Here is a 17,649-nt window from a genome sequence, read left to right as displayed (position 1 = left end):
CAGTAAGTGTTCCAGGTCAGGATGAGAATCATGGAACATGAAGAGTTAAGGGTTAAAGTAGAGCTAAAAAGTGACTAGTGACAGCAGCAGTGCTATGATGTGAAGGTAGGATTAGTTTCTGCCTCAGTGTGCCTCAGGTCAGGTTGGCCCTTTGCAAGTTTCTGCCCTCCATTTTGTCCCAACCAAATGACTCACATAACTACACATTGCATCATCTCTTCTCTTGCAAGTAAAATTAGAAGCAAAAATGGGCTCAAACATTCGAATTTATTAGAGTATATTTTCTGAAATTTTACATGCACCATGTTGCCAGGGTTTGTGGTTCTTGTCCTAATTTTAAAATAAAATAACCCTGATCCTCCTTCTATGTTGGTAGGGTTATTTATTGTTTTTACACCAGCACATTTCCAGAAACAAAACATTATGAACGAATCAACGAGAATCTAAAATCATCCGTTGTCAAAGAGCATGCAGTGCATCGCCAAATCAGGTAATTATTGACACATGGGCAGTTCGAAACTTATCAACACTAAGCTGACAAGCAGTGCTTTGTTGTACTTGAAAAACTGAGTATAGAAAAAAAATTAAATCAGAAAAAGCTTAAAAATGCAAAGGTTTGGCACCCTGCTAAAGGGATTTGATAAATATTAGGAACTTGTACTTATTATCAGTGAAAACACTTCTGTTGACAACATCTGTATGTTTGGATTTTTAGAAGTGTATCATTATTGTTATGTTTTTTGTTGTTAATGTATATAGAAAGTCTCTCTTGTAATTTTTGTGTATAAATTAAAATATATATTTTTAAAAAGCTCAAGGTATGCTGCTATCATCCTTGTAGAGAAAACAGACTTTCTCCTCACAACCCTTCTAATAACTTCATAACTGTTGAGTCTTTTTAACATTTTCAGTCATCTTCAACATGTTTTAAAGCCAGTGTCACGATAGATGATTATTTGAGACTACTATGAAATACACAAGTCATCAGATAACATGTTTTTCTTTTTCAGACTTAAAGCCTAACACACAGCCTTGCTAAATATTTGTTCTTCTTACACACACAGTCTGTCTTTCACAACTACTGTCTATTTGACAACCCTAATCGTTTTCAACACAAGAAGTGACAAAAGCATGCACAGAGGCCTAATTAAACAGACTTTCTCCAATTAACACACACACAGACAACCCCCTGATGACCCATTAGCAGCCCAATAGATTGGACAAAGCTTCTCTTCGCATTGAGCTCTGCAGGGGACGAAGCTGGATTTGGATTTAGGAATGCCATAAAAGTGTCAATAGTTGAGGGTGCCTTAAAAAAAAAAAATCCCTGTCTGACCACCAGCTGAAATGACCAGATGCATATGGCGGACCGCTCATGGTACTAACTCCATCATGAGTCCTCCTCTTCCAGCCTCGTAAGCTGCACATTTACAAGAAGATTCATCTCTTATCTCTTAAAGCTCTTATCCCCGGCTGCCGTGCGTCTTCCCCTCCCCTTTATCTGCATTTGACCCTGGGCTTTTAGCGTGGCGAAGAGTGTGTGAAAGTTAGCTTGACCTCTTGGGTTAACCTCAAACACAAATCACCACGCGCTTTACAAAGTGCTGAGACAGAGGGGCCTTTTGAGAGATACGCAGCCGGCCATGGCGTGATAACCTTTAGTTTCTCTCACAGCGGCAGGGAAGCGGTCTGTAGGCAGAAGATGAGCCACTCTGCTGGAGGGGGGCAGGGAGGCGGGGGGGGGAGTTGAGAAGTAAAGTTCTGTGTGATTTGTGATTAGAGCGAAGCATTCACGTCCAACAGAACACAAACACCAGGCAGGAGGTTGTGTTTTCTCGTTGTAGGGTTTTGCAGTCTTCTGATGTTGCTGGGGCAGTTTGTGAGGCCTTTGGGGTCAGGCTTTCTGCCTGAGGAGAGATACCCTCCACATTCTTCTTCTGTGTGTGTATGTGTATGTGTGTGTTTGTGCATGCATGCTGACCCACACAGCCCACTCTCTTTTGCTCTTTGACTCTGATGGCCATATAAGGCAGCCAGCACCATGGTAACCACAGGGCTTGAATAGCAGTGTCAAATCCCTGGGAGCACACACATACACACACGCACGCCAACACGCAGACTACCCCCTCCCCCTCTGCATACACTACTGCAAACCTCCCTGTGCCTCTATTTGCTGGATCTCTCTCTAACACACAAATAGGTTGGAAGGGGAAAAATAGCAGTGAGGTAAAATGCAGCGAAATCCAAATAGTGTTTTGCTTCTTGGGCATTTCAAATCATAATCTGATTTGGGAACCAGAGAGAAGGAGGAGGAGGAGGAGAGGAGGGGAGGGAAGAGGAGCACCCATTTCTTAACACACATCTCCTCCCCCTGAACCAGCTGGGAAAGCTAAGGCTTCACACACATACACACAGAGGTAGAACAGCATACAAGGCTAGGCCGCAAGTCATTAGTTCTTGGTGGCCAAGCACTGACAAAGGACTGAGCAAGAAGCCTGGAGAGCATCCACAGGAATTAGAGCTGAGAAAGAATCTCTCCTTCAACCTGATTTTTGTTTTTTCGTTTGTTATTGTTTTATTTTTTTCAGTGTAAGGGAGGAAGTAGCCTCAGGATCCTGTCAGAGCCGAGCCGACTCAGACAGCAGCCAATACCAGTGGAAAGGCTGCACTTCCTTGTGTGCATGATCTGATTGAGTGTTTTGGATGCGAGTACGAGCCGCGGGCGGTCCGCGTCGCCTTCATCCGCCGCAGAAGCAGCATCTGCAAACCGGCGTCGCTTCAACAAGAAGGGAGAAGAAGAAGACAGAAGCCCGCGATCAGACGAAAAAGTGGCGTTTTGCGTGTGTTTAATGTCCTCACAATGCTGCTGGTGCTTCAGAGTGGATGGCTGCGGTACATTAGAGCCGAGCTCTCAGTCTCACTGATCGGAAGGAGGATCTAACCCGATTAACTAATATTTTTTTAACAAAACGACTTTCTTCGTCTTCAGCTAGAAAAGCCAAAAGACAGCCGTTTGTACTGAGGTAAGCTCGCATATTTTCTATTTAAAATTATGTCTGTGTGTGCGGGGTGGGCTGCTTTAAGACGGGCGGTCAAATGCTCTCCAGGCATGTGCTAAGCCAGGCGAGCCGCGCTGAGGTCCTTTTTCAGCCATTACTACTGATGAGACGGAGAGACACAGAACAACAGTTTGACTGCCAGCCGTCCCTCCCGCGTGTCCTCAGCCTGTTCTGAAGCTGTCTGTCTCTGGGAACTGTTATTTAAACTCTGTGTCTCCTGTTAAAGGTTTTTGGACTGCAGTGTGTCCCCCGTCGGACGGAACGACACAAAGACACCGAACCGGAGGAGGACAACGGAGGTGTTAAAATCCAAAGGAATGCCAAACTAAAAGTTGCCCCAGTGACTCCACACTGTTTCCAGGTCATAGTGGAGTGGGCGGGGTTTGAGCTACTCTCTTTTCTACAACCAAACGGCCTGATTTTTACCACTAAAACATTGGTAACACTGCTTATTTAGCTTGCAGACTTCCCCTCCTCCCCCAGTTCTGCTCATATTTAACTTGAATTAGCTACTAAATGAAGACGGAGGGTAGCTGAAGAGGTTAAACTAGTCCGGGTAGAAAGGGGAGAACACCGTCCGGACTCTGGGTTTTTATGACCGCTTCCAGAAACCTCGGCTGCCTGGCCTCATTTTCTTCCGCGCTGACTCCGTAACCAAGCGATGGCCATGGTGAGTGGGGGCTGGGGAGATCCCAACGGGGGCACCAACGGGCTGGGGGACAAGGGCTACCTGCGGGGGGAGGAGGAGGACGGGTCTCCGCAAGCGGGGGGCAGCGATATGGAGGCCGGGGACGAGGACAAGGCCTGCGTGGTGGACTGCGTGGTGTGTGGGGACAAGTCCAGCGGAAAACACTATGGCGTGTTCACCTGCGAGGGCTGCAAGAGCTTCTTCAAGAGGAGCGTCAGACGTAACCTCAGCTACACATGCAGGTGACATGAGGCATCATGGGAATTGTATTGTTATTGACATAAAGGCACTCGAAGAAATGACTTATTACACCTTGATAGAAGCTTTGAAAAGCGTACTTTAAGACATGCCATTTTTTGATATTATTCAGTCTTTTTCTTCTGCTCAAGTAGAGAAATTGGAATTGCTTAATGTTGATTTAAAAACAATGGAATTTAAAAAATGACTCCATTGTAAAGTTTAATGTCAATGGAGTTTAAATGCATCCTGTCAGTCACAGATCAGGATTTCCAACTTTTTTCTCAGATCCCCTTTTAAATTCTAATACAATCAGAAATGGGTTAGTGAAATCTATCCAGTAATGTAAAGTCCTTTTAAAATTTTTGAACTGACATGTCAGACCAAAGATGTCCAAATTGTGGGCCAAGGGCCATTTGTGGCCTCACCTGCAGTTAAAGAATTATCCAAATTTGATCCATTCAGCACAGATGGTTGATGCACATGAAGACTTTTTATGTTTTCAGGGTAAAATTATTTTTGACATAATTTTTTTTACAATTGAAAATGCTAAGTACGACCAAAGTATTCATCTTTTAATAACCAAGCTTTTATAATGAGTAGAACCTTGTCTATCCAGAAACTTTTACTGAAAAGCTGAATTTGCCACAATGAATAACATCCCTTTCCTACAAGGAAAAGGTCTGCTATTTTTATTTGACTAGTTTTTTTTGTGACCTTGGCCCACAAGTACTTTTGACTCCTGCGTGACAAACAGTTTGGACACCTCTGCCTTAAAGAAAACTAAAAATCGTTATCTGCCTGCTGCTAATGCTAGTGAATTATCGCTCTAAAACAAATACCTGCACATGATTAGAATTAGAGTTAGGGGGAACACTTGCGGACCAATGAGCAGGTACAGCTGGTTGTTTGGAAAGAAACATGAACACTACAAAGGGGCTGGCAGGGGAAACAGTAGAAAAGATCATAAAACTCCTTAAAATCAATACAGAGTGCTGATAGATGTCAGTGTTTGAGTGAACTGCAGGTAATCGGCAGAGGTATATGGATTCACACACAAAAAATGGATGTTTGGATAAAAACGAAATTTGATGAGAAGTCCTGAATGGGTCATGAAGGTGTTGAAGCGCCAGTTTGATGCCAGTCCAGAGAGACTTCTGGAGTGAAGTCCTCAACACTGCATGCACAGACACACGTTTCTGACACCAACAACCAAAAGCAAGGTTTGGCGACAGCCATTAGGAAACCTGGAGCCTGATTGATGAAGAACAATGTTTTTCCCATTGAAGCTCTCCTTAAGTACAGTGATTTAGATATATTTTTCACATCTCCTCTGTGGCCCCCAACTGCAGTTCAAGAACGATATAAATTTTGCCACCCAGCATTTGATAATTATGCACATGGATATTTTTTTTGTAATTTCTTTAGAATGAGATTTTCCTATGATAAGTTAGCATTTTCCTAAACAAAAGATGTTAAGTATACATATAGAAAAAACATTTTTTATTAGCCTTTTCTTTTCTTTTATTTTTTTGCTTAGATTTTTATTTTATAGTTAGTGGTCTCACAAACATTCCCTCCAGCAACTTTTTATTCAAAAATAGGCTTGATGACACCCATCCACTATGGATAAAGACCAACGAAGTAGAAAAAAAATTAGTAGAGATGCATTGATCCAATCTGTCCCAATTAATATCTGTCTCGGTCCTGATATTGAAGAAAATATTATTGTAATAATTATTATTATTAAATATTGAGTATTGGTGACAAAGTGCCATAGAGGCAGGTCTATAATTCTATTCTTTGTGCTCTGGGCAGCACCATGCTTTATTATTTATTTTATAGTATATTTAGAACTCCTTGTTGCACTTTCTGAACCATTTGAAAGAAGGTTTGGTGCAGTTTATTTTTTACATATTTGACTAATATAGTCACCCTGTTGTTTGAGTTTCTTTATCGTGTATTTTACATTGCTAGTTCTACTCCTAATTATACTGACTGAACAAATTAAAGTTATTTTTACATGTTTGACCGAGAGCTAGTGATCAAACATGTACTGCAGCAGTACAGATTTAAGTGTCTGTACTGCTGCAGTGCATCACACTTGTAATTCAGTACATTTATGTCTGTAAGAAAAAAAAAAAAAGAAAGTCATTCAGCTGTTTTTCTGTATCAAATCGATATCTCGGCCGATACTAACCCTCAGATATCTGTATCAGTATCTGGAGTGAAAAATGTGAATCTGTGCATCCTTAATAATTAGCCCAAATAGTTAAATTATTGTAAACATAAGGGGTAAATATTACATGTTTAATTTATTGTTGTGCAGGAAAAAGATAAATCACAATAAGGTTTTTGCGTTTTTAACTGAGGAGAAAATAAAACATTTTGAACTCAAGTTGCAGATTTTGGCCCTCGACGCAAAACGTTTGGACGCCCCCCGCTCTGGACTGTTAGAAAATAATGTGTCAATAGTTGCACAGTTAAACAGTGTTTACATTTTTCAGGCAAGTTTCTCAATGTCAGAATGTCCAGCTGTTAAAATGGATACTGTCTCCATAGCAACTGACCCAACATTCTCCAAACAGTTTTGCCAAAGATAGGCAATTATCTATCCTCATTGTGTGGAAAGTAGCTGAGTAATTTTGAATAAAGAATATATGGATTTGCTTAAAAATGTATGGGACAAAGAAGGAAACCTGCGTTTAGCTACACTGCTTTTTGACGTCCAGAGAAAGGGAAAGAAAAGGTCACCTTCAGCTGCAGGGAGTTTTGACATGCTGCCCTTTAACTATTCATTATTTTTCACCTGAAAGTATAAACTCTGCAGCGAACGCTCATCATGTTCCAGTTCAGAGCAGAACTTCTGTCATTGCAGTCTTGACCTTAAGGGCACATCTAATGATTAACTTCATCACCTGACACCCCAAAGCTGAATCCATCTCAGGTAATGTGTATGAAAGTGGACCAAGATAGTTTGATTTTCTTTTTTCTTTTTTGACTCAGAGTTTCAGCTCTGACAACTTGAAGATTATGGAACGGTTTCGATGTGTGAGTGATTCAACCATCTACTAATAAAGAGCAACATGGAAAAAACTGCTTTTATAACCTGTTAATAATGCATGACTATAGCAGGAAGTATTGGTTTCAGGCTGTAGATACAGCTTTTATTCATGTCAGTAGGTTTACAATAGATCAAGATAATTCAGTTTTTTTTTGTCCTAACAGGTACAGAGGAGGAAGATGAACATAGTTTTGTGGGTCTTTAGACACTTCTTGTATCATGTTAAATAATTTATACCAGATGAAGCGCTAGTGAAACTGATGAACAATATTATTGTATGAGTATGTCATCAAGTGGTATTTTATGCACAACATGGTGTACATAAGGCTCGGGTTGATTTCTGAACGGCTTGCTGGAGAACCATGTTCAGTCTCTGCCAGATATTTTTACATACTGAAAGCAGATTTATCTCAGGAGTTCATCTGGTGTCTTGCATGGCTGCTATACAGAGAAAAACCACAAACACTGAAATTAGATAAAACGTTAATATAAAATGTATGACATGATCAGATTTTACTTGATGTTATTCCTCCTTCTGCTAATGTAATTTAGTGTTTTGATTATGACAGCTGTGGTGATGTTGTCATCTGTAACTGAAGGTGGAAACGATAAATTGGCCCTGATTTCCTTCCCTTTTGGAGTTGGCTGATGGGCCAATATTTGCATGTGAAACTGACCTGATCTTATCTACATCCACAAAAGCCTGAAAATCATCTATTGCATGAGAGAGTACTGATTGTTCACCAGGTTTCATCTGAACATGCACGGTTACCAACAGTCACCCCCAATGTTGCCAACTTAGCAACTTTGTTGCTATATTAATCAACGTTTTACACAAAAAAATTGGTATCTGCCTACAGATACCAAATCCAACTACAAATCGACGGGTCAGACTTTTCAGAGATTGCGATTGGGCAGAAAACTGCGATCAGCGCGCCTGTACTATTTATCTGTTTGAAGTGTGTTAAAACGGAGCTGTTTCTGAACGATGAAGGCCACTGGACTGAAATTTTGACACTTGTGACTTAATAGAGCATGGATTTGTGCCAGCAGTAATACCCAAACTGCTGTAAAATATTGGACATTATAAGGAGATACAAGGTCAACATTTTGTTGGCTTCATAAACTGTCCAATCCAGACATTCATGCATGCGTCCCATGTGTGTGAAAACCAGGTGACTTCAGAAACCAGCTGTTTCCCATTATTCTGACTAACAGTACATATGCAAATCTTTCAACAAAGCAAACATTATCAATGCAGGAAGTTGTAAAAACGACGATTCCTTTATGCATCGTTAATAAATCCAGATGTGCATGGCTTCATGTCGACTTATTTCTACGTTTTCAGGTCCAACAGGGAGTGTCAGATCGACCAGCACCACAGAAACCAGTGCCAGTACTGCCGTCTGAAGAAATGTTTCCGTGTCGGCATGAGAAAAGAAGGTAACTACCCGCTATTCCTGCCCAACTCCTGTCCAGTCTGATCAGCAGGAAAAGATGAGTCAGGGTGGGGCAAGTTGGGATTACTGGAAACATTGTGCGTTAATACGGGAATAAAGCCTCAGAAGTCCCTCCTCACGTGTACAAGCTGCTTTTAGAAATGAAATGGGGAAAAATGTTCCTCATCCAGCTCCTTCTCCTGTACATGTGGGGGGGAAAGCTACATGTGACTGAACAGCATGTTAATAATAACAGGGCAGGATGATTTGGCTCAGAGAGAGAGTTTAGCATTAGTGGCTGCGTAGCTGTGTTGAGCTACAGAAACAATATAAAACATAGAACTGATCATGAACAGTCAGTGTTAGGTAACTGAGCTCATTCTACAGGATTAAAAATTAACCAGTCAAACCTCCAAGTTATTAAGGCCTATCATTTAAGCAGAAAGGTAATTTTCTTCATAAAAAGATGAAATAAAACAAATACAGGGGGGTTGATTCTGTGCAAAAACACTTTTATACTCTATGCACTAGTAATGAGACACATTGCAATTTGATTCAGAAACAATTTTTCATTCAGACGTCCATTTTTCTATTTAAACTACGTGACTAACAAGAGGAAGAGACACTATCAACAAAACATTAATTTAAAACTATTCTTCAAGGTTCCATGTTGTATTAAGTTCCATTGATTTGTATTCAACCAAAATAGGTTTGTGCATAAAATTAGGTTAGCTTTGCTGCCTGGCTTCTGGGAATTATGATTAGACTCAAAATGTATTAAAGTTGTACATCTTTGTCGCTCCTATTTGCGAGTATACTTCCTAACACATTACCATGTCACTTTGATTATCTGTCTGTCTGTCCATCTATAAAATTAATATTTTATGCATCTCTACTCGGCTAATTCTAGGTAGCATTAAAAAGGTTTTAAAAAGCCTTAAATTTGACTAACTTAGATCTGCACATTCCCTATAGGAATTGTCTTTCCTAAACTATCCTGCTGATCATGTGCTGGTTTTTCCTGTAGTGGTTTTGTACACACATACACACACGCGTTCACACCCACGCACAGACGGGCACATGTTCACGCGCACACAGACACGCACACCCTCTCTTGAGTGTTTAGTTGTTTCTTTCCACATAATCACAGATCATAAAGCATGCTAATGAGACGCATTACGGCTCCCTGTGGAAAACGTCTCTCTGTTGCACCGCCTGCACAGAAAGGTCAGAGGTCAGCTTCTCTGCTGCATTCGTGTTTAGGATTCTGCAGCTCGCTCTGGGATGAGCTGGTTCTTGCATAAGCTCGCCACACGAACTCCTTTCCCTGAATGTAGCAGTCAGTAATCCAGCTGCCCTCTGATTCACCAGTAATGCTACGAGTTACGATGAACCTTCTTTTTCTGACACTGATGGCTTTGGAGCTCAGAGGGAGAATCTGTCTGTTAAAGGGGCAGTGTTATGTAAAGTCCACTTTTTTAGCTTTATGTCATGTTATAATGTTGTTAACTCATCAAAGTGTTTGCTTGATTCTTTTATGGATGTTTGAGATGTCCTTCAATCTCCATGGCAACCATTCAGCTGTGCAGAACGCCTGGGTGGACCCAGACATAGATATAGCTCCTGAGCTTCCACATTACAGAGCAGCCTTCTCCCCAGTACTCCCCCACTCAGCTCCTTCAGACTAGCCAGCAGCATTTAGCAATCACCTGGTAAGACTGTGGATCTGTTGAGCTCGTTATAGGAGCTACGTCTCTGTGTAGTGCTGGTAAAAATGTAGTTAAAGGGATAATAGAGGAGCCATATTTTGGTAACTTCCTGAAGGCAATTTCAGAAAGAGCAGGATTTCAACGCTTTACATTGCGAAGTTAGATACAACTGAAGGTAACATGGTCACTTGATTGTGCTGTAAAATGACCTGAAAAACACACAATACTGCCCTTGTAAGAATTTAACATTTTTGCTCAGATTTCTGAATAAAGTGATTACGCCGGTCACAATGAGAAATTTTGCTGGATGATAAATTGTCCTTGAAGTTATTAGTATAATAATAAGTGATAATATTGTTATAATTTTCAAGTAATAATGGTGCAGTAATGCAAGTTCGTTCTCAAAGATCAGTAAACGTTAATGTTGTAAAGAACATGTAACACAAGAACTGGAGGACATTATAAATAATAACCAAAAACAATAAATAAAATGGAAATAAATATCACAAATGAAAGAGCTAATGATGTCAAAATTGCCCTTCAAAAAATATGATTTTAATTTATCATATGATTGTTTAACTTTTTATTGTGACCGTATTAAAAGTGATATTCTTCAAGCTCTTATTAAAGTTTCCGTCTGCCTTCAGATCCACCTCACAGTTTAGCATCGTCTCTGCTGATAAGTGACATACTTTAACTTCTCAAACATTTTGTTTGTTCTCCAACCTTCCCAAAATCCTGCTTCCTGTTTCCCCCTCTCCTTCCCTTCTACCCCCTTGTCCCCCAACCAAACTACAGCAGTTCAACGCGGGCGAATCCCACCTCAGCCCAGCCTCAGTCCCTCCATCACACCCATAGGTGGCGCCAGCGGCATCGGCGGGAGTGAGTTCTACAACAACAACAATGGGGGCGGAGGAGGGGGACAGCCGGTATCGGAGCTCATATCCCAGCTGCTCCGGGCAGAGCCGTACCCCAACAGCCGATACGGACACCAGTACAACCAGCAGGCGGGTCCAGACAACGCCATGGGCATCGATAACATCTGTGAGCTGGCCGCTCGGCTGCTCTTCAGCACCGTGGAGTGGGCCAGGAACATTCCCTACTTCCCTGAGCTGCCCGTGTCGGATCAGGTCAGCACTTCATGTCTGTGTTTTTTTTTTTTTCTTTTTTTACTCTTGCCGGTTGAAAATCCTCTTCAAAACAAACTGCAGTCAGATTAAACCGAAGAACAAAACCAGGCTGCGTCTGTGACCGTTCCTCCAACCCGTAGGTGGCGCTGCTGAGGCTAAGCTGGAGCGAGCTCTTCATCCTCAACGCTGCTCAGTCGGCCCTGCCACTGCACATGGCGCCCCTGCTGGCGGCGGCCGGCTTCCACTCGTCGCCCATGTCAGCTGAGCGCGTGGTGTCCTTTATGGACCAGGTGAGGATGTTCCAGGACCAGGTGGAGAAGCTGATGAGGCTGCAGGTGGACTCGGCTGAGTACAGCTGCCTCAAGGCCATCGCTCTCTTCTCACCAGGTGATTGTTGTTGTTCACACGTGTCCTCAGGGTCACTGTTCTCCCTCACTGCAGTTTTGAGTTCACATGAATTAAAGGGGCAGTACCATAAAGCATCCGATTTTGAGGTTTACATCATGTTAGAATATTCCCTCATCAAAAACATACATACGTGTTGCTTGGATTTTTTTTTTTCATGCATGTTTGAGAAATCCTTTAATCTCCGTGGCAACCATTCAGCTGCGCAAAATGGCTGCATGGACACAGCTCCTCCTCTGTGCTCCCTCACCTCCTTTAGACTAGGCATCAGCAATTAGGGAACTGAGGGACCTGTGCCTCTGCTGAATTCATTACACCAGCTACTTCTCAGTGCGACGCTGGTTGAAACAATGCTAAAGGGTCAGCATGTGATGTGGATGCAGTCAGAGACTTTTTATTGTCATTTTAAAAATGTGGGGTCCAACCTAAAGTATTCAACTTTTAATAAACACACTTTTACTTCTTCAGAGTACAATGGACCCCGGTATTTGTGGGCATTGGGGCCTACAAACAGCTAAAATCTGTAAATGTGACCTGCTCTAAAAACATAGAACTGGCTATTTCAATGGTTTAAAACAACCAATATACCTAAATATGAATGAATAAACACAGTGGAAACCCTCTGAGCACTACAGCAGAGACTAACATCTCCAATCTTTCATATCTAATTCTTGAGGGTACAGCCAATCACAGCCAAGAAAAATAAATGGCATTACAAGATTGGCTGCTTTGCTAACACTAGCCAATAGCTTGTCGAGCAGCTACCTTTCCAAACTGAATTTTATTTAAAATATTTTAGATATACTTCACAGTAAATTCCACAAATACTGATCTTTGTATTGCATTGTTAAACACAGCAGGAGTTTTCAAAGACAGTGTGACCCAAACCTTGTTAAATCTGTCACAATAACAAATGTTGCTGGATGATAAATTGTACCAATAATTTACACGACAAAAGCAATAAATAAATTGGAAATAAAAACCACTTGCAACCAAAACCATAAATTAGATTATGATGTCTCTGTAAGCAATTTTTTTCAATCAAAAATATTAATCAGAATTGATCTATCAAGCTCATTGTTATTTATCATATAATTAATTGCTTATTGCAAGACTCATGTTTTTTTTCAATCAAGCAAACTGGATGTCTTTATTTTAATGAGTTAACCTTTCCAGGTGTTTTTTATTATTTTTAGAGCCATAAGAATGAATGCATGCACACTTTAATTTTAAACATGTTATTTCTCTCAGTATTGTGACATTTAGCAAACAGAAACTCTTAGTAATTCTGACCTAAAAAAAAAAGAGAAGTTTGGTCTTTAACTTCAGAATGTGTTTGTCGTTTTTTATTTGCTGTGAACCTCTGGCTGCTGTAAGATCATGTGTCAAAACAGATGACTGGTGTGCAACAAAAGAAATGGTTGGTGATATTAATTATTGATCTGACCTGCTATAGCGCCATCTCTTGGCCTGTTGATGAAACTGCGGTAGTTCTGTTTTGTTTCCTGCAGTTGAACAGCAGCAGTGATCATTGTGCAGCTTTGTGCTTTTTTCCACCATCAGCCTGTCACAATAACCAGTTAATCAGTTAATCGATGTCAAATTTATTTGTATAGCACAATTAAAACAGCTTCAAAGTGCTTCACAGTTTACCCAAACACCATAACATAAAACAAAGATTAAAGCAATAAAAATAAAATGAAGATATAAAATAGCAAACAGAAAACTAGTTGAGTAAATGTTTCAAAAAAACAGCAACTCAATCAGTCAAAACAGATGATTTCACTTTTAATCTCTCAATAAATTAGAATTATCTCACTTTCCATTCTGATTGATATTTTTCTTAAGGAAAATGTTGTTGACAGGCATCATAATACATTTTATTTCTGGCTTTGGTTGTGTTTGTAGGCCTATTTTATTTATTCTTTTTGGTTGTTTAATTTTTTATATTTGAAATATCTTCCACTTCCAGTGTTAAGTGGTCTGTTATAAAACTTATGTTTATTTGTCAATGAGAGGGCAAACTTGAGTTATGTCATTCTCTGTGTATTTCTTGAAAATGGTCACAAAAAAATCTATATTATCATATACTTCAATAGTTACTGGGAAAATCTATAGTGGGGAACCTCGGCATTGCTGCACATTTTGTTCACCAATAAATTGTCCCAGAATTTATTGCAAGAAAATGATAATATGGTTGTTTTGAGATGGCATAATAAAGAAAAACACCTACTCAAAGATAAATAAACTTGAAATTCTAATAAACATGTAACACTGGAACTGGAAGACATTTTAAATATCCAAAATAAACAACAAATAAAATTAATCATGAAGAAAGAAAAAATAAATAAATAAAGCGTTTATCATCCAGTTTTCAAAAAACTGGCATGACTGTCAAGTGGCCACTGGCATCCATCCATTTTCTGTTCACCCTGATGGGTCGGGAGGGTTGCTGCTGCGTATCTCCAGCTACGTTCCGGGCGAGAGGCGGGGTACACCCTGGACAGGTCGCCAGTCTGTCGCAGCCACTGGCATGACTTACTGAAAAAAGCAGTAAGCCATGCCAGTGGAAACGATTGAACTTGTCTGAATTTATCATGTGCTTAATTAATGTATTGCTTATTGTGACAGGAAACATTAAAGAAGCAGATCAACATGAAGAGTTAAGATGTTTTAGATAAAGTTGAGCTCAGCTGTGGAGTGTTTTCTCAGCTCATCACGACTCATTAATGTAACCTTCCCACACTGTTAAATAACCCCCCTTCCCCTCCCTCATGCAGATGCCTGCGGTCTGACCGACCCGGTCCATGTGGAGTCACTGCAGGAGAAGGCTCAGGTGGCGCTGACGGAGTACGAGCGCATGCAGTACCCATCGCAGCCGCAGCGCTTTGGCCGGCTGCTGCTGCGCCTGCCGGCGCTGCGCGCTGTCCCCGCCAGCCTCATCTCCCAGCTCTTCTTCATGCGCCTGGTGGGGAAGACCCCCATCGAGACGCTGATCCGTGACATGCAGCTCTCCGGAAGCTCCATCAGCTGGCCGTACGTCCCGGGGCAGTAGCTCCGCCCCTGAGCCCGCCCGGACCCCACTTCCTGACTCATCGCCGTCCTTCTGTATGCTTGTGAGGCGCGGTGCCAGCTGGCCGTCCATCCCCCCTTCCCGTCTCGTTGCCAACCCGGTCTCTCCGGTGCCAGAACACAGCTCCGCACGCTGGGATCCAGTATGGTCGCCGCAGCCCACATGTCATGTTGACTAAACTCAGCCTCACGCAGGGAGCAGCAGCACCCTGCTACAGATCCTCATAGAGGACAAAACAGTTCTTTCCTCCATGCTGCGCATCATGACTGGAATGGGTTTATCTCATGAATTCCCTGAGTTTTGTCTGCCAGGCTGAACAAGACGAAGAAAAATCACCAAAGTTTCTAACGTCATCCTCAGATTGTCGTCATGGTAAACGCATCAGAGGAGCGGATAAAGAATTCTAAACTACAAACGGCTCCATTGGGAACAGACCAATACCTCATTAGACATCAGAATGCTTTAGTCGGATATTTCCTGTAGGATTTGTTCACCAGAAACCGCCTTCTTTTTGACAACTGCCTTGTTATCGAGGATGATGAACCTGGAGCCCCTTCTGGCTCAGGAGCTCTCTGTCTTGTATCTATAAAAAAAAAAAATCCTGTCATTTTCTGTTGTTTTTTGAAAAGACTAGTTTTTAAATGTCTCAGTACAGTTTACTCTGCTTCGTTTGGATACATTTTATGAATGAGATGCATAAGGCCGACGTGGAATCTTTGAATTGACAAAGAAAAATTAGAAGGTTGATTTTTAGCAGTGAAGAATCACTTTATGTCCCTTTATGAAGCGCCTTGCTATACAGTATTCACACACATTTGTGGTGTTGCAGCCCCAAACGGCCGTGTGTTTTTGTTGGAAGTTTCTATGATGTACAGACACAACGAAGCAGATCAAATTAAGACTCCAGCCACTGCTGTCCTAGGGAATGAGGAAGAGCTTGGTTTATGGCAGTTTATTGCGTTTCATCTGGCTCCGCCCACCTGACCAACCTGGATCACTTTTGGCTTTAGTGGCCTTGATTATACAGACATTTGACAGGAAAGACGTGGTGGATGGAAGGGGAAGACCTGTGGTAAATGGTCAGAGAGTGGGAATCAAACCCAGGACTTCTTGTGCTTCCCTCTATCAGTATCTTTATTCCTACTTCTCTGTCTTGTGGAGTCTACAACTTATATTTTCCAGGACTGCAACAAATCATTATTTTAGTAATGAATTATTTTAACTATTATATGAGTAATCACTTAAAAATTGGCACATTTTCCAGATTTTTCATTTAACCACTTTATACAGTATTAGAAATACATGAGAAGGAGAAAATAAACCGATAATTCATTTTCTTAAATGAGAAAATAAACTTTGGATTCCCTAAAATACAATAACAGCATTCTTTTAGTGAACACTTGATAATTTGTAGCAAAGGAATCATCTACAGCTAAAAATCCTTCAACACGTGAACAAATCAGGCTTTTCTGCTGCACTCAATGTCTGATCTGCTGATTATTATTTTTTTGTTAACCAATTAATAATTGGACAAGAATTTTTTTTCTTTTTTTTAGAGAATTTGAACCAGGTGAAGCTAAAACTCTGCCACTCGAGGAGTTCTCTAGACACTTGTTTTTATCTTGCATGCTAGTTGTTCATATTTTTGTGGAGATTTGTGAGATCTCCTACATCTCTGCTTTAAACCTCTCCACACTTTCCTCCATGATCTACTGCTGGGGTCCTCTGGTCGCCATGGTGATGCTGGTCCTCTAACAGGGCCAGATTAAATTCTGTTTACTCATAAGGCCACTTCTGAAGGTCATTGGTTGCAATGGATTTTTTTTTTCAGGAGTATCAAAGTAAAGGGAATGAAAAACATATTTGACACACTTTTCAGATTTATATTTTAAAAACAATTATGCCGTTCATTGAACTCTACAATTATGTGCTAACTTTCTGTTGATTATCACCAATGGTTTGCTTTGTTGAAACAAAGGGGTGTGAATACTTTTGCAAGGCGCTGTACTACACCTGGGGCAGCAATCTCTTGAAAATGTATTAAAATATGTATATATCTATATATATTGATGCCAACTTTGTCTTTGCATGTTCAGATGTTTTTGGTTCTTTGATGTCGAGATGTTTTTTTTTTGTTTTTGTTTTTTTTCCCCTCATTTACACTATTAATCAAGTTTGATTTCAACATTAAAGTATTCCTTTAACACATACCTCCTAAATGCTTTTTTTCCTCTGAGATGAAAATACCTCCACTGAAACATGAAGGAAGCCAACAGAACGAGAACAGAGCTGGAGCTGGGAGGGGGGATGGAGCTAATGGATGAGGAGAGTCGATGCCAAAAAAAAAATCCCAGAAAACGCCCCACTGTTTGAGTTGAGTTGAAACAGAGAGCCTGGTCCTATTGGATTTACCTCATGTGATTAGTTCAGGAAGCAGGTTACAAATGATGTGATGGAGGACTAAACTATGATTGTGTATAAGGGCCGTAAGAATAGAAAAAATGGTTACATTTCTGGCAAAAAACTGAAATTATGAGATAAATCTCTCAAATTTTCTAGAAAAGAAAGGACATTTATGATATTTACAGGTTCTTTTCCCCAGAAAATTTCTGAGCTTAATATCAATAATTAAAATTTTTTGCCAGAAATGTACTATTTATTTTTCTACCTATGATTGCCCTAACACGCTGTTGTAGTAAACTGCACATTCTCTTGTTTTTAAAAAAAATTTCTTTGTGTTTTTTGAAATCTTCATTTGAAGGTGAAATATTTAACATTTGTAACCCTTCTTCCTGATCTGCTGCTGGGCCTGTTTAAATGCTCAGAGGACTGAATTTTTTTTTTT

At 40.7% G+C, this 17,649-nt stretch overlaps 1 protein-coding gene across 2 annotated transcripts; it reads left to right on the top strand.

Moving 5' to 3' along the window:
* The first annotated feature begins 2,359 nt into the window (after positions 1–2,359).
* Positions 2,360–17,012, top strand: nr2f6a (nuclear receptor subfamily 2, group F, member 6a). 2 transcript variants are annotated; one of them, XM_044132989.1, is made up of 6 exons: positions 2,360–3,023; positions 3,286–3,989; positions 8,397–8,491; positions 10,998–11,326; positions 11,467–11,713; positions 14,512–17,012. In XM_044132989.1, the coding sequence occupies exons 2-6, from the start codon at positions 3,721–3,723 to the stop codon at positions 14,784–14,786; spliced, it is 1,215 nt and encodes a 404-aa protein (XP_043988924.1). In that variant the 5' UTR covers positions 2,360–3,023; positions 3,286–3,720; the 3' UTR covers positions 14,787–17,012. The 2 variants fall into 2 exon arrangements, with proteins under 2 accessions (XP_043988924.1, XP_043988923.1); XM_044132988.1 differs by having other exon boundaries at positions 2,361–3,023; positions 10,995–11,326.
* Positions 17,013–17,649: the final 637 nt, after the last annotated feature.

The sequence above is a fragment of the Gambusia affinis genome, linkage group LG12, assembly GCF_019740435.1.
Source record: "Gambusia affinis linkage group LG12, SWU_Gaff_1.0, whole genome shotgun sequence".
Classification (NCBI taxonomy): Eukaryota; Metazoa; Chordata; class Actinopteri; order Cyprinodontiformes; family Poeciliidae; genus Gambusia; species Gambusia affinis.
The sequence above is the reverse complement of the archived record's forward strand: the minus strand, read 5'-3'. Positions and strand labels throughout refer to the sequence as shown.

What these genes read in the sequence shown, in the direction of transcription:
- nr2f6a (XM_044132988.1), top strand. Translation starts at nt 3,721, where the DNA reads ATGGCCATGGTGAGTGGGGGCTGGGGAGATCCCAACGGGGGCACCAAC. An exon ending in AACCTCAGCTACACATGCAG is followed by an intron (nt 3,990 to 8,396) that starts GTGACATGAGGC and finishes CTACGTTTTCAG; the next exon opens with GTCCAACAGGGAGTGTCAGA. An exon ending in AGCTGCCCGTGTCGGATCAG is followed by an intron (nt 11,327 to 11,466) that starts GTCAGCACTTCA and finishes TCCAACCCGTAG; the next exon opens with GTGGCGCTGCTGAGGCTAAG.